The sequence below is a fragment of the Phascolarctos cinereus genome, unplaced genomic scaffold (genome assembly GCF_003287225.1).
Source record: "Phascolarctos cinereus isolate Bilbo 61053 unplaced genomic scaffold, phaCin_HiC Scaffold_9;HRSCAF=440, whole genome shotgun sequence".
Lineage (NCBI taxonomy): Eukaryota > Metazoa > Chordata > Mammalia > Diprotodontia > Phascolarctidae > Phascolarctos > Phascolarctos cinereus.
The window spans coordinates 138,696,970-138,722,420 of NW_027556402.1; the positions used below are offsets into that span (position 1 = coordinate 138,696,970).

General features: G+C 35.3%; 1 protein-coding gene across 8 annotated transcripts in view; it reads right to left on the reverse strand.

The window, feature by feature from the left end:
* ADGRL3 (adhesion G protein-coupled receptor L3) overlaps positions 1–25,451 on the reverse strand; it is a 943,202-nt gene that overhangs the window by 258,036 nt on the left and 659,715 nt on the right. For all 8 annotated transcript variants that reach the window (XM_078148809.1, XM_078148806.1, XM_078148805.1 and 5 more), the window contains one exon: positions 22,222–22,302. In XM_078148809.1, coding sequence (XP_078004935.1) covers positions 22,222–22,302 — 81 coding nt within the window. The remainder of the gene's footprint in view (positions 1–22,221; positions 22,303–25,451) is intronic.

Consider the following 25,451-nt stretch of genomic DNA (forward strand, 5'->3'; position numbering starts at 1 on the left):
AACTCAAGCTGCATAAGACCAGAGAATAAAAGTAAAATAACTTCTGGATTTGATATGAGAATTGCAATGAACTTAAATCGCTTTCATTTCCCTTTCTGACCCCAGATGTTATGATATCTACTTTGTTCAAATATTTGGAATTTGAAAGTCTTGCTGTATATGCTATGACAATCCCAGACAGATTCATCAGCACCCATTCTTCAAATTTGCAGAGGATATTTTCATTGAGGTGAAACCAATTACCATATTTTGCATAATTGTAACTTCTGATAGTGTGAATTCAATCAACTTAAGGGATTTATTATTTGTACTAACAGGGACCTAACTGTCTCTCTGATGAGTTCAAAGCACTTCATAGCTTCTGTCTAATGAAAATTCCTATAAGGTTGGAAAATTCAGGCACCCAAGAGGTTAAGTATGGCATTTAATGTCATGTGGCACCTAAGAAAAGAAGCAGAGCTTTTATTCACATCATTCATTCTTTTAATCAGATTTTTCCCCTTCAATTTCTTAACATATAAGCCTATTGTAGAACTTAGTCTCTTAATGAACTTGATTAATTAATGGTTCTATTTCTATTTGGAAAAGTAAATGGATCAACTTTTAGGATTGCACTGACTCTTTTTGTACTAAAAATGATGATTGTTTTAATAACAGGCTCCAGATACTTTATGTAACTTTCAAACATGTGGCTATTTCCAAAAATCCTCATTTATTCAGATCTGATAAATAATGTATTTATAATAACTAAATGAATAAAAGGGGCTAACTTTCTAGAGTCTGTTTTTAAGGGGCTTAACATTTATTATTTTTCTCTCCATTGCTATTAAAAATCTTATCATACCAGATTTGTATAATAATAGTAATAATAATAATAGCTAGCATTTATGTAGTGCTTTATTGTTTGCAAAGTACTTTACATATATTAACTCATTTTTTACACCAATTTGTCCCATTTCTATGGACATTTATGTAGGAGTTTGAGAATTTTTTACTTAAAAAGTGGTTCTTGTGATTGAAAGTGTCAAAAATACATTTAGGGTAAGTGGTAATAAGCTTTTTGGATGACACACATAGTTTATCAAATCTGGTAATTCTGACCTGGAATCTCGTGATACAAAGTTGGCATTGTCTTCTTCGTGTTTTATAACTTGAATTCTTATTTTGCTGTATACCAAATTGATTTCTAAAGTTAAATAATTTCAAAGCAATAAAGTTTAATTTTTTAAAGCACTTATTCTTGCTTGTCTGATATCTGACATAAAACTTACTCTAGTGATACAGCTGGGGTTATGTTAAATCTATACAAGCCTAGGCAATGTGATTCCACTATCCAGTTGTAACAATGAGCAGTTAAACGTGGCCCCTACCCTGAAAACACAGAAGATGCTAAATATTTTGGAGGATTTCAAAGATGGCACAGTGTTATTTAGTCTGCTTCCTTACATATATATTGTGCTCTTAAATTCAGCAGGAAACAAAAAAATGTCCTGAACAAAAGCTGTCCTGATGGCAGTTTATGGGGCAAGACATCAACAAATCAACAACATTCATTGTTTCCTATGTGCCAGGCACTGGGCAAGGCACTGGGGATACAATGAGAAAGAATAAAAATGACCCTGCTCATAAGGAGCTTATGAATCCCCATGACCCTTGTTTCACTTAAGGCTAAAGCATTTGATATGTGTCTAAAATTATTAAACACACACACTTCTCAAAAGCAATGGATACTTGTATTTCACAAATGGACTCAAAAGCTTGGTAAGGGTATTACTATTTACATTGTACAGCTATACAATGTATTTCAATCCTGCAATGTGGCAGGAAATGGGGAAGAGGGTTGGTTTTTGATGTGATATGTTAGTTCATAATGGAGTTCACTAACAACATCTCTCAATATTATCAAATCTGCATTTAAAATAGTACCCTCCTCCACTACCAAATGCAGAAGCCAGTAGAATCACATTACTATTCTGTCACATACAGTAAAAGATCCATTTTCTTAAATCAGTGCTGCACATTACACATAAGTCACACACTTGCATAAAGAGTCAGCAAAAGCAGGAAATGTGTGCTATATACTCCTGGTAGATTAGTTCACAAATAGCAACCCTTGTTTAGACTGTAGAAGCTTATATGAATGTGGATGCTGTTTCCAAGCATTCAGGCTGCAGAGTCTGTATGAAGTAACATCTTAAGAAAGCAAGCTTTTCAAGCTGGGAACCAGATATTCTTTATTATTGAGGACAGTAAGATCCTTAAGTTCTATCATTTTCAGATGACTCAAAATTCTACAGAATCTTCATGCTTTATCAGTAATCAATAATTTTTTTTGAGAAGGGTAAGGGTGGGAGCTGGACCTTTGTTATGACTAGTGTAGTGAAATCCTAGAGAGGAAACTGCCTCCATCAATGCAGGTTAACGACTATTCTGCTACCTATATTCTTAAAAGAGTTGCCTGGGGTCATTCAGTTAACTTGCCCAGAGTCACACAGCCAGCATATGACAACAGAAAAACTTGAACCCAGGTCTTCCTGACTTTGAGGTTGGTTCTATTCCACTGCGTCTTTAATTAGTAAAGACATCTTAGATAACATTTTATTAGAAGGCCAAATGGGCAAAGTTGTTAGGGCCATGATTCACTTTTTACAATGCTAATAATAATAATAATGCAGTTCTCATCATAGAGACCTGTGTTTTGAATGTCCTCTATTACTTCTTCACAGAGACATATTTACCTATCCTCTTTAAGTGGAGGACCAAAAACTCCTTTGGAACGAATTTGTTAATACCAAAAGTAAATAAGATCTGAGGCATTTCTACCATTGAAATTGCCTGACTATTATAAGTTTTTGACAGATTTCTTAGGGAGTTTTCTGAGGAGATGGGAACTTAGAAAGAGGAGCCAGTGTCATTTCCATCTAGATTCAAAATATGCACTAATTCAACTGGAAATTAAAAATATGCTTTTGATCTATAGGATAAATATTAGATTCATGAGCATCTAATTAAACAAGATGTCTTTAAGTTGGTTACATTGCTCTACTGAGCTAAATCAATCATACCAGTATAAAAGCTCAATAAAAAAAGAGAATTTCAAGTACATTTATACTAATGACACCTTTACAGCACTGCTAAATAGTATTAGAAAAATATCAATTGCTGGCTGTTTTCCTTGATGAGCAGTTCTTTGCAAAACTTTGCAGAACTGGTACAAGCTCATCAACAGATTAATATGACTGGTACAATTGCAGGTATCTCAAAATACATAGCACTCACTGAGGGACATTCCAAGTCAATTTATAATTCACTGCCCATGTAATTTATTAGTGGTTCATGAACATTTTGCTTTCACCATTAAATGAATTTTTCAATATTTTTGATATATTGGATATACAAATTAAAAAAAAAACAAAAAACAAAAACTCCTTGGGTCATCTTCTTAGACTATTCTATAAGTCCTGTTAGAATTCACTACATTTCCAGGTAAGAACCAGACAGTCCATAATGTGTATACTTAAATTTTTTTTTAAAGCAAAGCGAGAGTTTCAGCTCTTTTAAGTTTTTCTCAGTTTCAGTGTTTTTCTTACATAAAAGGCTATCTTTTTGGAGCGACTATTAATTGATACAAAGATTTCTCTGCATGTTGGACTCACTACCATGAGGCCCTTTTTAGAAGGTTTAACACATAGTGACTTCTAAGTCTATAGCAATAGATCATGTTTCATCCATATAGGGAACTGTTCCCCGAGAAAATTCCCTCTATCAATACAGGTTAGCTTCTCTGCAAATTAGAGAGCTGCCTAGAGCATCAAGCAATTAAGTAACTTTTTCAGTCATTTAGCTAGTATATGTCAGAGGCCGGTCTTAAATGTAAATCTTCTTGGTTCCAAAGCTGGCCATATCTCCTGCTGGATATAAGATCACATCTAAGCAAAAGGTGATTGTGGAGATAATACAGACAAATTTTCTCTCCTAATAGTGAAGGAGAGATTGAGTGACTTTCCCTGGGTATTAAAGGATGGAGCTGTGATTTGAACCCTGGTATTCTGATTCCAAATCCAGCAGTCTTAATGGGTGGCTCAGTGGATAGAGTTTTGGTCTTGGAATCAGGAAAATCTTAAATTCAAATCTTAAGTTCAAATCCTGATTCAGACACTTACTAGCAGTGTAATCCTGGGGAAGTCATGTAGTCTCTCTCAGCCTCAGTTTTCCAGTATGAAAAAGGATATAATTAGAATAGCACCTACCTACTAGTGTTGCTGTGAGGATCAGATAAGTTGATCTTTGCAAAGTGATTTGCAAACATTTAAGAACTATATAAATATTAGTTATCATCCTAATCCTCATCATCACTAACTTCTACTACCCCATTCTCACATGACACCACTGCTTTTTATGTGGAAGCTTTATCTTAGCTGTACTGGAAAAGAGTGTATTCACAAAATATCGGATAGTACTGAAACAATTACTTTAAAACAATGTCACCTACAGAATGGAACTACATACACATTGCTGACAAAATCCATGTATATTATCACAGGAATCAAAAAGTGTCACATCCACTTCTATGCGCATATCTTCAAGATATGAATTCACCACCAGGCGTTTTCTGTAAAAATTAACCATCCTGAAGCACTGATTAAATGCTTGTTGATTTACTAAGTCACAAATAAGATATTTAACAGAGGAAAGTATTCTGTCTTTCCCCAGTTGTTTCCCCTTGCTAATAGAAATGAGGCAGAGGAGGGATGCTCAGAAACACTCTTAGTTATGAGTTTAGACAAACTAGTCTGGTGTCAGTTCTCAACACTAGCCAATGTCCCCAGGTTGGATTAGCCTCTTGACAATTCCAGGTGGACAGAGAATAGCAAGGCCCCACTAAGGGTAAGGAATAAAAAAGATATGACCAACCTCCAGTGGAGGCGGTAATCAAGAGGGAAACACACCATTATACGTAAGTTTGGGGTGATCGGAAGACACTGCATTCATATAGTTCCTCAGGACAACAGTTCTCAAGGTGTGGTCCATGGACCCCATGACCCTTTCAGAGAATCCACAGGGCCAAAACTAGTTGTTTAAAAAAGCACTTACATGTTATTTGCCTATCAAAAATACCCCTGGCTTTTACAATTACATACATGTGTCACATTAGATTTTTAGAAGTAGGAAGGAATGCACAGTGGATGGCCTCATTTATTTATTTATTTATTTGCTTTTGGTGAAGTATGAGACAAGGTTTTCAGCTGAGGTAGAGAAACGGTTGGCACAGGAGACTTGAGGACAGAAGAACAGGTGCTATGGGGAGTAGGATACAGAATCGATTAGGGAGCAAAATCAATATCTTGTTGCAGTGAGGTCCCAGTTGAGATCAGACAACCTACATTTGTAGTGGATCCAATCAGCACTGTTTTATGATTTTCTCCAACTTTGTTTATGAGCATGTGAGTAGGAGCAAAGGAAATGGTTGATTGAAGTAATTCAGGGTTGGTGATTAATACAATGTGTTTGGTAATAGGATGTAGAGCCAAGGAATTTGACAGTAGAGGAGAGAGTATAGAATTGAATTGGTTCTTCATGGGTTCAAGATTAGAAGAGTGTAGTAAGATTGGGGTGGTGGCCTATTTACTGATGATTTACAAAAAAAAAAACATGGGGAATGAACAAACTCTCCTTGTGAATATCATTCCGATTTTCCATTGTCATAATTTTATGGCTGACCCCTTCATTTTGAGATTGACTAGCTGCAAGTGATTTATGGAACTCCTTTGGCAGACATATGTAGACTTCTCCATTCTCCATAGTTCGGAGGGGAACTGGGGACCGAAAAATGGGGAATTAGGAGCAGTAAATAATAATAATAATAATATTAATAATAAAGAATACCAAGGACAAAGGCAGGAAGTTTGTTTGTTAATATTTATGAAATAAGGAGCTTAGATAATAAAAAGGTTTGTGAACCAGCAGACATTTGTTTTAGCCAAGTGCTACTCTATGAATTAGTGGATGCAAAACACTGGTTTAAATGGAAAAAAAAATTAAATTTAAAAAATGCACGATCCCAAATAATACAATAAGATCCACTGATACTTTAAAGGGAAAAAAAGTGACTGAAAATAATTGAACTGATATATACCGTAAAAGTTGAAGCCACATATGATTTGTATGCCATCTTCTCAAATTACATAAATATAAATAAAACAATCTCCTTTCTGTAGTCCAGAAAGGGCACTGAAATTAAATTCTGATGCCAAGATGAAACAGGTATTGGGAGAAAGAAATTTACAGTTAAAAACTCCTTTCTGTTAATGGACCATTCATTTCTGTGCACACTGTTCCGCAGGATAACTGGACATAAATTATGAATTTGACATCTAGTAATAGATGATTATTTCTGACATAATGAAGTTGTAATGGAAGGAATTTGCCCATTGTTTGGATATTAAGCGATCATTTATTGTCCCTGCACCAGGTGTGATGGTGATAGGCCATACAAATCACTGAGAAGAAATGCCAAAAGTGGGTTCCTTTACTGATAAAGCGCTGCACATGTTTATTAATTTAGCAGCTTGTCTTATGTCTCCCCCATCTGCTCATTTAAAGCAGATAGTCTTCCTATAAATATCTCAAAAGTTAAATGTGGGGCCAAAAATATTAGACTTGGAGGGAGGGCTGAGGAGGAAGAAAGCTTTGGTTTTAAATACAAAATTACATTCTTCTTTCACCCTAGATTAGTTTAACAGAATTGGGGGCTGGGAGATGGTTTTTAATAGGACATTCACTTCAGATTAGTGCTGCTTGAGTGTAGGTCATCATAAATGATTCCATTCTCCAGCTGTTGCCTGTGCCAGGTGGGAAAATGACAAGTTCCAACAATGTCACAGTATACAGTTCCATAAAGGGCAAAATGAAGCACTCCAGAAAATCTCCAGAGTAGGTGGTCACAGCCATTTCCAAGTTCATCATGTAATAGTTTAACCTATAAAGGACAATATTTAATTTCTGCAGAATTTTTTGTTTTCTTTTTGTGGGGAGGGGGAGAGGGGGACTTGTCACATTTTCAACCACATGAGGTTCTCTAAGGGTTTACCTGTAGGAGGCTACCCTCTCTAAAATATTAACATCACTTTTTATATAATAGGGAAACACAGCAGCAGCAAATGTGAATGGTTTACCTTTCCATAAAATCTGAAGGTAGGAGCACAAGGCTTTGACATTTCCATCTGGACACAAGGTTTTATGTGCCTATGATTCAGCTACAACTCTGAGTTCTCTCTGTGAGAATGTTTTTGACTAATAGGGAGCTCTCCCTTAAGGGGCCTTTATCAAAGGAACACACACACACACACACACACACACACACACACACACACACACACACGAACATATACATTTGAAACGAAGTACAAGAATTCAAAATAAACATAGTATGCAATGACAATAGGTGGCCTGCTCTAAAAACTGGACTCCATTTGTTAGAATCTAAACACAGGAGAGCAGGGATACTATTCAGGCTCTTGGAGAATCCTTGATCGACCTCAGTTAAGAAGTAAATAAATAAATAATAATAATAATAATAATAATAAATTCACTTATTATGTTTTTCTAAATAAATTCTATCCTGAAGTAACTGCACAGTGACCAAGGGACCTATTCAATTACCTAAAAGCCAAAGATCCTACAAACTTCCTTCAAATTGATTGTGTGCATCTTCAGCAGACTGAAAGAAGGAAATTAAACACTGCCTAACTCTGTGTGTGTGTGTGTATGTGTGTGTGTGTGTGTGTATATATATACACAAATTTTCAAAGAATTCCACAACTGTTCTTGAATTCTAGTATTAAATTGAACGTGAAATTTCTACGTAGCACCCTAGTGCAGGAAAGTTAGTTGTAATCCCAGTACTGTTCAGTTTTTATGTGGCCTTTGGCAAATGTTAACAACTCTTGGAATCTTGTCAAAGTTACAATAGTAATACTGTTTATTCTTAGCAAGAATGATAGAAAAAAAATCCTTCTCAAAATATAACTGATCCCATAAAAAGTATAAGCCAGAACCTAGGTTTCATTCATCAGTCAGCATTTTTAATGCATTTTTTTTTTACTTTTGTTCACTTCATTAGCTCTTGCTCGCAATCTATTACTGATGAGCCTATAACAAATTGGAGCTTCAATTAAATAGTCTGGGAATCCTGGTCAATGGGTGCATTAAATATATTTGAGGGAGCTGCAGCTAGAAATTCTTACACTTGAGGAATACCAAAAATATGCTCCACTCAGTTGTCAAACTGATTTTCCTGAAGTTCAGGTCTGCCCATGTTATGCTCCCTATTCAATAAACTCCATGGCTCCCTATTACTTCCTGGATCAAATATAAAACTTTCTGTTTGGCTCTTAAAGTTTTCATAACCTGAACCCTTCCTGCTTTTCCTGTCTTCATGTGCCTTACTCCCTTCCATGTACTATATGAGCCAATGACACTGGCCTCCTTGCTCATACTCCATCTCCCAAATCAGGGAATTTTTACTGATTATATTACCCAGGCATAACTGATAACTTTTCTCTCCTCATTTCTGCTCCTAACTTTTCTGGCTTCGATTCCTAGATAAAGTCCTAGCTTCTTCAAGAAACCTTTGCAGATCCCCCTTATTAAATCTAGTGATTTCTCTCTGAGATTATCTTCACTTTATCCTTTATATTATTATTTGTATACAGTTTTGTTTTGTTCATTTGTATATACTAATGTACATGTTGCCACCCTCATTAGATGGTAAATATTTGAGAGTAGGGATTTTTTGCCCTTTTATTTTTCCTTGGATGCCTAGGGATTAGCACAGTTCCTTAAGTGTTAGTTGCCTAAAAGGCTGCTTGCTCAGGGCAAGAAGGAAGACGTTCATTTGGAGTGGAGCAAATGTCACATGTTTGGCTAGGAGACACCAGGAGACTGATACTAGGAGAAAGTCGGATAGAAAAGGGCTGAGAAGAAGCTCACCTACATTTTTATTCAGAGGTAGAGGAGAAAGAAAGAAGTACTATCTGGTAGTTTCCTATTTGAACTTCTTATTCTTGTTAACTAGGCATTAAACTCAGTTATTTCAAGATGCTGTCAGTACGTCCCTTTAAATTTTAGTACCTTGTGTAAAACCTTACTTAACCTTCCCTAATTATGGCTGTTTGTATGTAGTATTACAATCTGACCTGTAAATTGTTTTCAATTGTTACCCAGATGGCTTAATTTGTATTGATTCCACCCACATTTTCTCTAATTTATATGAAAACATAGTTTATATAGTATGTAAATTGGATTTATCTTTACATACCTGAATGTATGATTCCTTTTGTACAGTTATGCTTATAACTAATACCTCAATAACTAATATCTAATATCCCAATTATTGAGCACATAGTGTATCTATGTCTTAACTAAATACAGCATGTCTTCTTGCCTCTCTGAAATAATTGCTCAATGATAACAGAAAGCCAAGTTTTGCTGATATTGGGAACAAAGAAAATAATTTTTAAAAGATATAAGGTCTAGCCCAGAAATTTTGGGACATAGAGCCAGTAAGAGTTAGAGGTGGGATGTGAACCTAGTCTGGCTCTAACCTATTTCTGACTCTAAAACCAGCACTCTGACCACTATGCCAGTGGCCTATATGCCAGTCATCAAAATTACTAGAGAAATGACATTAAAATAGGAAAAGAATGGACATGAGGTTTTCTGACAAATTTCTGAAGTCCTTTTTTTTTTTTTTGCAGCATGGTAGCAGAACGACCCGGGGCAAGACCTTCTTACGGTAGAAAAAGTCAAATCGTTTTATGAAAATAAAATAGACATGTCCCTGACTACATGTAGAGGGGATGTGATACATACTCAAATACCTTTAATACAAAACAAAACAAAACAAGGTGAATGAATGGCATATTATGCTCTACATTAAATGATGGAGATGTTAAGTTTCAAAGAAACAAATGTATCAGGATCGATAATAGGGAAATTATGTCAAGCTCTGACAGAAGCTGGACAGGGTGTGAAAAATCCATATGTACTTCATGAGAGCCATTGCCATCATGAAATCATAACCAGTGTTACTGGTTGGTCAATACGTAAGGACAAAAAAAAAAAAGTAAGACTGCATGCATGTAGTATAAGGATTGTAATTTCTTAAACAGTACAGTTCAAATTTATTCTTATCAGCTGCTACCACTGTGGACGGCAGTTAGCTGGAGACACTGAAGACCAGTGGCACAGCTGCCTCTGATATGGGTGATTTGATCTAGTCAACTGCTTAAATTTAGCCGAGATAAATTATTACAAAGCTTGGGAGGGTATGGTTTTCCCAGTCAGGCTGCTTATCCAGGACCTTGTGAATCAAGAATTTCTCCTGCTTTATTATCTGACATCCCTTTTTAAATCATCCCTTGTATGACCATATGCATCTTTTAGGTGCTTGGAATTGAGGTTCTTGGAACTGATACACGTAATCCACATCTTGTCTTTGTTCCCAAGGGGATAGAGACTGCTACAAAGGGGTCCCACCAGTCTGTGTCTGTTTGTTGGTAGCAGAAGGAACAAAGAAATGGCTTAAGCTGTGACTTTCATTGTATTGGGATTTATTGCTATGGGATAGTTTGCTATGGGATAATGAATGTTATGAAAGTCACAGTCATTATGTGTTAGAGGGAAAACTTGAACCCTGGTTTTCCTGACTTATAGTCTTGGCCTTGGCCAAAACTGTCTCTTATCTGATAGGATGTCCCTGAGTATCTAACTGAATTTATTCTCTAGGAAATAAAACACATCCTTCCGTGAATTAAGAACATAGGATTGTTAAAAGACAACTACATTGTGAATGACCAGATCATATTTCTCTAGGTCATATTGATAATAGATGTTAATTCTGATGGTTGGTTATAACTTTTAACTTTGAAAAAACAGTTTATCCTCCTTATCCCTTCTGTAATACTGTGAACATTGGGTATCATGTTCACCTTATGGAATGAAATAAGAATATGCTATTTTGTCAGTAGATTATATTTCTCTCTTAAGCACTTCTTCTCAAAGTGTGAACTATGAGAGACCACACAGAAGACTTCAAATACTGTTGGGAGCTGGTCCTAATTTCAAGAAAACAAAAGTTCTCTTTTTTTTTTTTTTGCTTTGCAGCAAGGCAATCGGGGTTAAGTGACTTGCCCAAGGTCACACAGCTAATAAGTGTCAAGTGTCTGAGGCCAGATTTGAACTCAGGTCCTCCTCACTTCAAGGCCGGAGCTCTATCCACTGTGCCACCTAGCTGCCCCAGAGTTAGATTTTTTAAGGAACATATTCTATTGAAGATTTAAATCTACATTAAAGACACCAGAAAATAAACATTAAAAAAAACTAGTAAAAATTTATTCTAAATAATGATCTCAGTTTAAAAGCATGAGTGAAAATGATCTACATGGTAGTCTTGCCCATTCAAATAACCTACAAATGAAGGAAATCAGAAAAACATTGCACTAGAGAAATAGGAGAAAAATACAATGATGACATATAATTTATTCATAATCATTCAGCTCCAGTGAATTCTCATCTTATTTAATTTCAAAATGGTTACTTTAGATAAAGAAGAGTGTGTGCTACTGCTTCTGACTTTCTATTTTAGATCTTTGTTCTATTTAATTTTGAATGTGGTTTCAATCACCAGAAGCATTTGCTTGTATAGAACTTTATAAATATTTTCCTTGTGTGTATATGTTTAGTATAATTCAGTTCATAAATAGAATTTTAATCCCTGGAGTGACCAATGTATTGTGTTAAGCAAACTGGACTTGTATCATTGTAAAAACCATATATTGTTATACAACTGTTTGTGTGAAATTTAAAACCTAACTCAAATTTTCAATTTTATCATCTGTAAACCAAAGGAAAAATTAACAAAAAAGAGGGTAGGGAACAGTATTGTCCCACATGTCCATATACCAGTATGGAGTATTAGAATTATAAATAAGAAGGAATTTAGACTTTTGATAGAAGGAAATAAATACAATATCAAAGGTATCATTGAAATTTGATGGGATGAAACTCATGATTAAAATATAGAAATGGATATTCTTTTTTTCAAAAGAACTAATAGAAAGGGTAGCATCCTATATTAAGAACATATACGTTCATGTATAGAAAACCATAAACCTGAAGATGGAAGCATGGTGGAGTGCATATGGATGAAACTCAAAGAAGCAGGAGAGCAGCCATGTATTGGAGAGCTTGGACCTATTCTACTCTTATACCAAACTAGATCCCAGAACCTTCCAAAATACTGGACCTGGGCCTCTGGCTGTGTACCATTGCTTCGCATTCAGTGTAGGAATAAGCCTCATTCTGACCCCAGAGCAGGATCATGGGGCTAAGCCTTCCAGCTCTAGGATATGGAGTGTGGACCAATTAATCAACATTTATTAAGTACCTCCTAGGTACCAGGCACTGTGCTAAGGACAGGGAATATTTAAAAAAAAAAAAAGGTAAAAGGCAATCCCTGTCCTCCAGGGGCTCACAAACTAATTCTTTTTTGAGGGGATAAACAAGTATAAAGAAACAAGCTATATTCAGGATAAAAAGGAAATAATTAACAGAGGGAATACCCTAGAATTAAGAGGGGCTTGGAAAGGCTTGCTGTAGAAGACACGATTTTAGATGGGACTTAATAGGAAGTCAGGGAACCTGAGGGCTTATGCTACAGATAGGAGCTAAAGCCGGTAGCTCGGAACTACTGGAGTTCCAAAAAGGGTCAAATTGGCAGCTAGGTCACCTAAATCACCAACTGGAGTCTGGAACCTACAAAGCTTAGACTAGTGGATGGGGGTGAGGGTAGAAATGTAAATGATCAGATCAAGCCCAGGTTGAGATTGCTTAAAGCACTGAAAACATACAGCTTATTTGACTGAGCTGGACCTGAGATCTTAGAAGAACACAATGCTCAATACCCAGAGAAAGAGGAGACAGGATCATTATAGATCAGGACTGAACAAAGACCCAATGTTTCCTCCAGAAGTGCCCAGAGACTGGCTCTATCATGAAGTCCCAATTCAAGAAGTAAAGCTAGAAAAATAAATAAACATGGAGCCAGGGATGCCCAAGACACAAACACAGAAGAATAAAATAACTCCCTAGTATCTACAAGGACAGTTTCAATCGAAAACACAGCTTGGCTACAAAGTCAACTAGAAGTCCTGAAGAAAATGAAGGAAGACTTAAAAATTATATTATCAATGGGATGAGAGCTCAAGAGGAAAAATTTGAATGAAGAATTAACAACTTATTACAAGAGGTGCAACACCTTACCCAATAGATTTTCTGAAAATAAGAATTGACAAAACATAAGTTAATGACTCCAGGAGATAACATGAAATATCAAAATAAAATGAAAATACAGAAAAATAGAAAAAAAATATAAAGTATCTCATATCAAATGGTAGAGAGGTGGTGGTTTTATTCCTGTTCTGGATTAGTTTTGACTGCTGAGAAATAAGTGATTTGTAAAATGAAAGTGAAAGGAAGAGACACTGAGAAAAAGTGTTTATGCTATGTTTCCATTTGTCGTAGTGAAAGCAGGGGATGACAGGTATTGTTGTTGTTCAGTTGTTTTGAGTTGTGTCTGACTCTCATGACCTCATTTGGGGTTTTCCTGGCAACTGGGGTGGTGTGTTATTTCCTTCTCTAGCTCATTTTACAGTTGTGGAAACTGAGGCAAATTGGGTTAAGTGACTTGCCCAAGGTCACACAGCTAATAAGTGTCTGAGGTCAAATTTGAACTCAGGAAGATGCATCTTCTTGACACCAGGCCTAGCACTCTATACCCTGAGCCATTTAGTTGCCTCTCTGCCAGGTATAATGGGAAGTATATCCCAGACTTCAAGATAAAACAAAAATCTGAGGGGAATGGTAGGCAAGATATCATGATTAAGAACATATGAGAGGAATTCATATTAAGAGGAATAAGGGTTACTCAACAAATGCAGTTCCAACAATATAATTACAAATGATTCCAATGAAGTAGAAAACCAGAGGCATCTAAAGAAACTGGACTGTATAGAAGATATCAGAAATTATATTAATGAAATGATCAACCTTAGTTTCAGATTACTGCTGATGAAATATATATATCTCTCCTCCCAGTAGAAAGATGGTAGACTACTGTTGCATTTTATTCTATTGTGGCAGTGACATAAACCCCCAAAATATTAATAAACCCTTTTTAAAATAAGAAACTATGTTCTTGGTTGTTCATTGGCTAATAATCATCTTTCATTTAACTGATATTATAACTAGTAATCTTTGCTTGGCTCCTAACTGTTGGCTACAGAATGATAATGGAGAAAGGCAGTTAGTATAAGTTTCTTCTAATAAATCGAGTCTATCTGTGCTTGGAAACAAGGAGAATATTCCAGTTGCTAGCACTGTTCGCTTCCTCCCTTACTGGCAGAAGTATTATCAGTCTACTGGTGGAAGTAGCAACCTCCAAAAGAAACAACCTGGAAATTCCTCATTAAGATAAAATGAAGGGGACAGAGACCCAGGGACGGCTCTCTCCACATTAAGTAGATGACACAATTCTTATTTGAAGGATAATTACAGAATCACATGTGCTACATGTCTTGTGTTTTGACATTTGACAGAAAAAACTGGGGGAAACATTACAAAACCTTGTAGAACTTATCTGCAAATGAAAATATATAAGCAATCTCATTAAATTAACTGTAAAATAGTAACAAGCCTATTCACCTAATGGAAGATCCAAAAATAATAATACTTCAAAAATGAAGCTAATTTAAAGAAAAATTTCTTGATTAATGAGAGCTGCAGAAAGAAAAATTATCCTAATGGTGAATGCTGATTCAGGACCTTATTTTTATTAAGTGGTTTATAGTGAGGGTTGTGACTATTTTTCTATTTACAGTGGCAGTTTTGGTTAATTACCTTGTAATGTATTGTGACATTAATGCACTAGCAAACTACTATAATTTACACCCTTATTCAGTAATAAAATCTTTAAATTGAAGAATGCATATAAAGGCATCACAAGCATAAATTATGGGACCAAATGGCATACATAATAGCATTAAATTGTTTTAAGGACAGCATCCAGCAAATTTACTCATCAGGTAGTTTTAAGCGACATTATTTCTAAGTATATATGTATATAGGGCAGCTAAATGGGGCAGTGAATAGAGAGCCACGGCTGGGGTCAGAAAGATTCATCTTCCTAAGTTCAAATCTGGCCTCAGACACTTACTAGCTGCGTGACCTGGGCAAGTCGCTTAATCCTCTTTGTCTCAGTCCTTCATCTGTAAAATAAGCTGGAGAAGGAAATGGCAAATCACTCCAGTATCTCTGCCAAGAAAACCCCAAAGAGGGTCATGGAGAGACATGACTGAAAAATGACTAAACAACAACAACACATATGTATATAAGACAATAAATTGCAGAGAATAAGGCAACCTGCTTTGGTAGAACGAGTTTCCTCTCAGGGAGTTTCCTATATTAATAAAACCACAGTCATATTCTCTACCCCTAACTGCCGTATTTATGACTGACTGGGCTGAGATATGCATTGGTGGTGGTAATTCACAAAATCATCTATGGAATGTCATTAACATTATGTATAGCAAAATCAGAGCATCCAATATTCAATCGTTGAAGATAATAGGTCTTGTTAAAATGTATTTTATAATTCACTACTATTTAATTGCCATACACACACACACACACACACACACACACACACACACCACACACACACACACACACATATATATATGTAGTTCTTATACCACCCCAAGTATTAAAAACTAAGACTTTCTACAAATGAAGGGTAAAATTTGAAAACAAATGCTTCTAGGTCACAAAATCATTTTTCCTCCACACAAATTGAGGAGGTTGAGTAAGAAAGAACAAATTTCCAATCTTAAGAACTTTGTTAATAGGTTGGGAAGCCTACCAAAAATGAAGAAAAAAAATTCAGATATCCAAAGAAAAAATAATTTAAAATGACTTACTAAAACATAAATTTTGTGTAAACTCAATTGCAGGATTTTTATCATAGGGCATGCCCAAAATCTTTCCCTCCAAGAAGTTTCCCCTGGTCTCTCCCTTCCCCCTAAATGGATGGAGCTCTCCTTCTGATCCCGACTATTTTAAAGGATACAAGGAAAACAGTACAGTAAATTATTATGCCCCTGCAATTTGCCATGGCTTTCAGAGATGTTAATACTTTTACTGTGTGTGTTAAGTGGCAATTCACAAAATTTTTATATTTGCATTGAGAAAAATGATAATTCTGTAAATATGCACCATAAAAACATGTTTATTTGTTGTTTATTGGCTTGAAAAATATTTTAAATTGCTACTGGAAAATTAGGTGAATCAATTATTCTTTAAGAAGGCTTTGAAGTCTTTACAACAAGGGAAGTTATAAAAATAATTGTTTCTCCAATATTAAAATGTATATAAACACACAAAGTCGATATGTAAAACGTAATTGAGACAGTCATTTCTTTAGATTTCAGAAAAATCACTAGTACAATCATGGAAAAAGGATGAATTGGAGCATGATAGTATAAAGTAATCTATTGGTCTGAATCTGTGAATTCATTGGAGAAGAGAACTCTGGTTGTGGACACTCCAAATTATAGTACAAACTGGCAACTCTTTTTCCAGATGTGGAATCTGAAGCTAAATGAAATTAAATGACTTCTCCAGGGTCACAAAATACTAAGTATTTGAAGTAGGTTTAAACTCAGCTCTTTTGGATCCCAAAGCCCAGTATTCCATGCAGTGTTTCACTTAGGTGCCTGTCCGTCATTGGGCCCATATTTCAAAAATCTTTCCAGTTTAGAATTTTCCAGTTTAGCATATGGAATTCAATCAATAATTCTGAGATTTTGATTCTATTGTGACTATGGTACTCCAAGATTCACAGTCATATAACATTATTAGAAAGATATAGGTGATAAAAATATTTCAAAATAATTAAAATAAATCAACAAAAACCTTACATGTTTTCAAATTGGTGACATAGAAAATCTTATATGCTCATAAGCTATTAGACTTGGAAGAGCCAAATAGAGGTTGTATAGTAAGTTGGTCAACAAATATTTAATAACTAATTGCTTTGTGCCAGGTGTTATGCTAAGCAGAGGAATCTAAGTACAAAAGTCAAATGGCCCCTTCTTCAAGAAGTTTACATTCTAATGGTGGAGATAATGTCTAGTCTAATACTCTCTCTCTCTCTCTCTCTCTCTCTCTCTCTCTCTCTCTCTCTCTCTCTCTCTCTCTGTGCAGGGATTGGGGGAAGGAGTTCAGAACCAAGGTCTAGAGAGATTCGCTGATTCTCTAAGGTTAGGAGAATAACTGGTACAGGATTTGAACCCAGATCTTCTGGCTCCAAGTCCATTCTCTTTTTCCACTCTACTCCACTGCTATAAAGATGAATTTCTATGAAACTAAGGGAATATGACTGAATAAGTTTCTGAGTATAAGGTAGCTTCCATTCATCTCTCTATAACTTGGGATTAGCATCTTGAAACATATGAAGTTAAAAACCAGTGTATTTAGGGAGAAGAGCAAGATGAGCAGCAGAAAATAAGGCTACATTTCGGTTCAGAGAAAGCTTTAGCAAGAATTAGAATTGCTGACAAAGGGGAAAGTGAAAGAGGAGAAATGCTTGTAACATTAGCTCCTCCATTTCCACCCCAGCACTGTTAGAAAGAACTGATATTTGAATGAAGGGAATATATCTGACTTAAAACCCTCCTTTTGGTTATGCATTCCCTTCCCAATGATTATTTTCTGAGGATCATCGTTTCACAACTTTCTATAGCTTATTCTCTACCCTCACAAACTTATTTCCTTTTTCCTTCTATTCTGCACACACTGAGACCTTAGTCTGTATGTCTTTCAGTATTGCACTCTATACACTGACTTACTCTGTTTCACATCATTCTGCAGCTGAACAACTATTGTCTTTTGCTACACTCAATTATACCCCTGGCAACTCTGGTAATCTTGCCTAAATTATACTGAGATCATATCAATGGAGAAGAAATCCACTGAAGCCACAGATGGGAGCAAAGAAGTTCATAATTCCAGCAACAATGAAACTTTACCCCCCCCAAAAAAAATAGACTCATATCATCAGACACTACCTAGATACCCACACAATAATTAGAGAATGCCAAAGTTTACTATAACTATTTTATCCTGTAAAAATATACCAACATAATTACTTTATAAAAATACTTTATCAAAAAGATATCATTAGATTGCTAGGGACATATAAATGCATTTGTTATAAAAATGTGTTTGTTTTTCCCCTCCATTTAATGGAATTTGTTTTATATGTATCAGAAACCTGTATTAACATAGCCGGACAGCTTGGACATAAAAAAGGTATTTTTACACAAAACAATAATATATTGTATTTGGTAAATTGTAATTCCAATAAGAATTAATTATTAAAAATTCCTAAGCATGCACCAGAAAAAATGGAGGCACCCCAGGGCTCACAGTCTAATGGAGGGAGATAATACATAGAAGAAAGGAAAAGTTTAGTTGCAGGGCAGATGGCAAGGCTGAGGGATCCTTAGATTACATAAATAGTGAAGATAGTGGTATTGAGGAACTAGAGGCCATGAAGGCAATGGTAAATGGTAAGGCCTGGTAGTCCTCCATCCATCTGATCAGAAGGAATGGAATTGGTGACTACATTTATTTTTGACTCTCCTGTACCCTTTTTCAGCCCTCCTATTTCCTTGGGATCCTGTCCCTTCCACATACATCTTTCATCTAATACATTCCCAAAGGCTTTGTTCCCAATTACTTGTCTTCTGATTCCTGATGAAGGGATCTCTCATAGTGATCCCTACCAAATAAATAAATGAATAAATAAAGCAAATAAGCAAACAAATAAATAAATAAGGGTCTCTTTTTAAATCCAAAAGGCCTTCCTGACTCAAAGGAATAAATCTCTGATGGTGGTATGGATTCTTGAGATGTGTCAATAAAGCAGTAAGACATTTTCAAAAAAATATATTTAAAGTTATACATCTAAGTTGAGATAATTTTAAAAACAGACTCCAGAGCTCAGAAATACATGCAAAATAAGGTGGTCCTGCAAAGTAGTCACCTTTAAAAACTTACTTATTCAATAGATGTTAAGGAAAAAAATTGTTTTAAAAGCATGTTGAAAAACGTGAAAAACAATCATTTAATTTTGTTAGGTAATTCTAAAGGATAACTCAAATGCCATTTAAATTTATCCATTTTATTTTATAGATTCACAGATTCAGAAATCACTTAGTCCAGGACTCCTATTTTAAAGATTAAGAAACCGAGGCCCAAATAAAACCAACTTGTGCAAGGTCACAATACAAGTCAAAGACAAAATTGGGGATTGAACTAAACTCTCCTAACATTCTTTTCTGTTTATTTCTCCAAGCCATTCTACCTCCAATAGTAATTCTATGCCAATACAACTAGACCACAGTGTTGCCTTTATGTGCATAACTTGTCAGTTACATCATTGCATCTTACTTTCTAAGTAGTTAAACCTCCATTCAACGCACAAACAATTTTAAGGTTGCAAAAATAAACTTACTGTTAATAAGTCAAGAAGTAAACGTATTCCTTGTGTGACTTCATTTCTCTTCAAGCATCTCAGCAGAAAGTAGTAAAACTTTCATATTACTTAAATTCCCCTAAGATGTTGAATCATTTAAAACAACCCAAGGGAATGGGTTTTCTGAAAGACTTTTTATATGTGATTCAAAAGACAAGAGGAGGGTGGGTGTCTTTTAGATGAGATTATTTGGCCCAATGACAGAGCTATTGTCAGTCATCATTCCTAAACTAGGATAATGTTACATAGAGGATAGAGAGCCTAGTATAGGATTAAGACCACTTGGCATAAAGACATATTAACATACACAAACCACTCAACGAGTGTTCTCTAAGGAAGGGGGGAAACTAAATAAGAATTTATATAGAGGCTATTATATGCTAGGCCAGGAGCTGTGTTAAGTACTTTACAAATATTATCTCACTTAATCCTCGTAACAATCCTCCAAGGTAAATACTATTATCCTGATTTTAACAGTTGAGGAAACTGAGATCACATACGTAGAAAGTATCTGAGACTGGATTTGAATTCAGGTCTTCCTGACCCCAGGCCTAGTGTTCTATTCACTACACTACCTAGCTGTCCTAAATATCTCTCTAAGGTTATAAATTGCAAAACAGTTGGCAATTTGAATTGGTAGAATGATTTTCCTCACTGGAAATTCCCTACATCTTCAAAATCATAGTCCTTGATTAAAAAAAAATCCTAAGTTTTCTATAATGGACAGAAAAGTGAAACCGAACATAGGAATGAATTTGAAACAAAACAAAACAAAAGAATATGGGCAGTCAATGACATTGGGAACTCATGTGAAGGCACTGAGAACCAGCACATCCCTGAAAGGTCAAAGCTTTTATTCTATAATTACTACATTCACATGCAAATAAAGAAAAGGAATTGATTTCATTTATTTATTTATTTATTTATTTGGTAAAGTGAATAATACAATTTTGAAAGTGTAAGAGGGTCCTTTACATTATTGAAGCATAAAACTCTGTCCCAATATCTTTGGTATTTAGAAAATTAAAACCTACCCGCAATAGTAATTTTTGAAAGTTCATTTATGTTATGCAAAATGTTGGTTGATGCTTCTTGGGAGGCAGAAAGATGAGCTTTCTGCTCAATTTATGAGGTAATGACTCATCACTTGAGTCAAATCAAGCCCAGTATACCTTTCAACTGTGGGCAATAAGAGAAAAGTGTACATGTACTTATAATAATCTTTCATGCATTTCATAACCTTCATAGAAAATCAAACATCCCAGTATCTCAGCTTATAGTTTCCATGCTTTAATACACGTAAATGTCATATGCACTGTATACTTATCCAACGTGCTTTTAAAATCATTTTTTCCCTTCACAAGCATAATTCCACCATATTCATCCTTCATTTTTTAAAACTTAAAACTAATAAGTAGTTTACAATATTTAGACTATACACATTCTGATCAAATGGCAAGAGTCATCCTCATGATGTCAAGGGAAATCAAAGAAGGATCCTGACATATTAGATGAACTCCCTCTGGCAAACTCAGAACAGCACATGGATAATAGTCGCCCAGTATGTGCCAGCAGGGATGGGTTGATTTTTTTTCTTGTTGTTGTGAATGCCTAAATTGATGATGAAATCACAGATTCATTTAATTATGAGGAGGATATATATAGATACATATATATATATATATATATATATATATATATAGATATATATATAGATATATATCTACATATAGATATATATCCATATATATATATATAGATATATATCTACATATAGATATATATCTATATATATATATATATGGGAAATGTCTTCTATACCTATATATATGCAAGTAGGTCTATATTTGCCTATGATACACTTGCGTAAGGGTATTTAGCTCCATATAACGTTTTCTTCACTAAAGACCTGCTCTTCTACCTAATCATAGTAGGGAAACATCTCAGAGTTACCGAAGCCTATACCATTAATTCAGGAGCCACCAATCTAAAAAGAGAGCAGGCACAAGTACCGGTCTACCTTAGCTTGGAGAAGCTCATTATCACGAGCTTGGCTGGCAGAGGATAATAATTTTCTTTAACTAAATTAACCCTTCAGAACTGCCTAACCTGAGGCGGAGTTAAAAACTGTTAGTTAGACTAGTATTCACATGAAATAATAGTTATTTTGATAGTCTGAAATATATAACATGATAATGAGGGATCCATGAAAGCAGTATCTCATATTTTAATATTACCCCAACTTATGCAGGCTGAATATTATGTGGCTAATATTGTGACATGTAATTTTAAAATATACAATATGTTTAATTTAAAAGCAAATACATTAATAACTTTTAAAGAAAAGTTTTATTGCTTAATAAGTAGATAGTATTTGAAGAGATCACTGATTTTCAGGAAGGATTATCTAAAAGAGGAATTTAACTACAGGTTAATCCTGATGATTAATAAAATTTACAAAACACAAGGACTTTTAATTTCTGATTGTACACATCAGTATTATCCTTACGAAGCCCTTAACAAAGAAAAAAAATATGATAAAAATCGAAATGAAGCAAACTCACCTTTAGAAGGGGGTCTTTCTAACTCCGAGTCCAGGTGAACGGGTGGAGCAATGTATGAAACTTGACCATGATGTGCCTGCCCTGTGGAGCCAAGAAGAGGCAACTTAATTTCCCTTGTTTGAATTTCTTGTCAGCAACAATATTTTAATCTTTCTTGCTTTCCTCTTTTTGCACCACCAAATTAATTCAGTTATCACATCATTAGAATTTTATTTTTTATAGACATTTTACCAAATGAACAATATTTGAACTATAATCTTTGCTTTAGGTTCTTTTAGACTGTTCAGGGCACTCTATCCTAGAAATAGCCTGCATCATTTTGGCTACTGAACAGCCATGTTTTACTTACAACATTCGGTACCATCCATTTAGTGGGTAAATTGTTTCAAAGGTTTCTCACAAAAAGCAGGTTGGTTAGTGAATAGAGTACTACTTTGGAAAGAGTTGGGTTCAAGTCCTTTCTCTCCTACTCATTTGCTCTGTGAATTGGATGAATCATTTAATGGCTCTGAGCATCACACACATTTAAATTTTTTTTTAAGTCTACAATTTGTGATCTGCCTCAAAAGCACAACCAGATCAATTAGTCAATCAATTACCAAGCATTTGGCTTCATGTAGAAGGTGGCACTTGAGAAGGAACCTTGAAGATAGTATTCTTAGAGGCAGAAACAAGGAGGAAGTGCATTCCAGGCAGGGGGAAGGGCTAGTCGAAAAGACCCAGGGAGAGGAAGCAGAATCAAATTTAGTCAGCAACCATTTATTGTTTAATAAGTGACAGGCACTTTACTGGAAATAAGATTGGAAGCAGAAAGTCCTAGCCTTCCAAGAAATTTTTTTTTAAGGCAATTGGGGTTAAGTGACTTGCCCAGGGACACTCAGCTAGTAAATGTCAAGTGTTTGATCTGAGAGTACATTTGAACTCAGGTCCCCTGATGTCGGGGCCAGTACTCTATCCACTGTGCCACCTAGCTGCCCCGAGAATTTACATTTTAATGAGGGAAGACAAGTAGTTTATATTCTAATGGGAGAAGAAAAGGAATTGCCATCTAATGGAGAGTGCCACGAGTAAAGAACAGAAACTGAGTTTGGAGGTTGGCTGGGTTGGAATGTTTGTGAGGACAGATGTGTAATAAGCTTGGAAATGCAGGAGGGCCAAGTTGTGAGGGATGATAATACTAGATAAGTAATTTGGAGCCACTGGATTTTGCTAACTTGGAGAATAACTTGATCAGATACTTGAGATATTTTTATAACACGATGTGGAAAACAAAGCAAAACACTTTATAAAAAGTCCCTGTGGGTTCATTCTTTAGCCTTTACAGTTTGCCATGAGTTCACTTTTTTTTTTCTTTCTAGTGTGGACCAATGATTTTATTAACCTGGAGGTTCCTCTGATACTGAAACTCCCCACATAACTATCATGTCACTATAACTTAGAAGAAAAGTCTCAAGTCCTAAGGCACAAAATTAATTGATTTTTCCAAAGTTACTTTTCTGCCAGAAATAGGATGGAATGTGTGTCTTTCTGCCTCTAAGACCTGCCCTTTATCCACTATATTAACATACCTTTCATGGATTCATAGGCATAAATGCACTGCTCTTTCCATAGCAACACCTTATGAGTTAAAGTTATTAGCATTTAGTTGATGGATGAAGTAACAGATTAAAAGTGCAGTAGCTTAGTTTAAAAGTAATGTAAGAAGCTCAGGACTTCTGATGTTGTCCATTGTAGGCCAAGAGGAAACCAGAGTTATAAAGCGAGACAGCAGAAAAATTCATGATCATAACTCAGGGAAAAGCAGCTACGATTTCATTCTCTATGTTATAGGAAAAAAAGGTATATAGTAGATATTTTTGTTGTTATGTGCAATCTTTCTGATCACTGTAGGTGGAAATACTTATGTTAACTGGCATTTGTAAAGTTTAGAACATCAAAAACTTAATTAAAATAGAAGAAATGAGAGCAGTGTTCAGTGTGATAGGGGGGAAAAACAGAGTAGGAGTACTGTGTCTAAAATGTTCATGCTGTCACTATCATAAACTCTTATAGTTTAATTTCTAAGTCATTTTCCAGAGTGTGAAGGTTGCTTTTTCCAAAGGGGTGCTGGGTGGACCACAACTTTTCTTTTCATAATGAAAATATGCAGTTATAATTCACATAGTTATAGGAACAATTCATAGGGTTATTAATCTCTTTTTTCTAAACAAGGAAAGTTAATGATACAGAGATTATGATAACAGCTAGAGTAACCTTCCTGATTCAAGTAATATTCCACTTGTAATAAACTCTGTTGATTCCTCTTATGAGGCACATTCTAAATAATTAATATGGCTCCCTGTTGATAGTAGCTGCTGTTGCCCTAAGCATTTTTCTAGCTGGCAATGCAGACCATGAAGAGGGTCTAGTCTTCAGGGTTCCTCATAATGACATTTAAGAACATTATGCAGACACTACCCTGCTACCAGTAATATAAGGAATACTCCCATTTAAATGAAATGAAATGGAACATTTAAATTGCTTGTTGTTAAGTGGAGATGATATGTCTTTAATATTATAGAGAAAAATTACATCAGTTTATTTGTAATTATTAGATACTTTGGTATTTACCTGCTATGCCTTTAAATGCCTTTAAAGTACTCTGTAAGAGGAATTTTCCTAAAATTTTAATCTGAGGTAATTAATAATTAACACCACCACAAAACACCCACACACTCACACACACACACACACACACACACACACACACAGACATGCCAGCCACTATACCAAGTGCTTTACAATTACTATCTCATTTGATTCCCATAATAACCTTTGGAGGTAAATGCTTTTATTATGACCATTTTGCAGATGAGGAAACTAAGGCATATAGAGGCTAAGTGACTTGACCAGGATCACATAGCTAGTAATTGTCCAAGGCTGGATTTGAACTCAGATCTTCCTAACTTCAGGCCACCCCCTGCAATTAGAGATGACCTTGTGTAATTAAACCATCAGAATAAGCAGAAACTCTGGTAGATTTGGTGACCACTGTACCAAGTGGCTAAGTTCAAATGGGATAGGCTTATCACCAGAAGGCTTAATATGTGTTTCAGACACTTAGAAGACAACTTAGAAAGTCATCCACACTTAGGCAACAAATAATTAAAAGAAGCAAATGGTTTAAATAAGTGGGAAGAAAAGTCAGCAGATAAGAAAAAACGTATAATTAAAAAAAAATATTGAGTTCT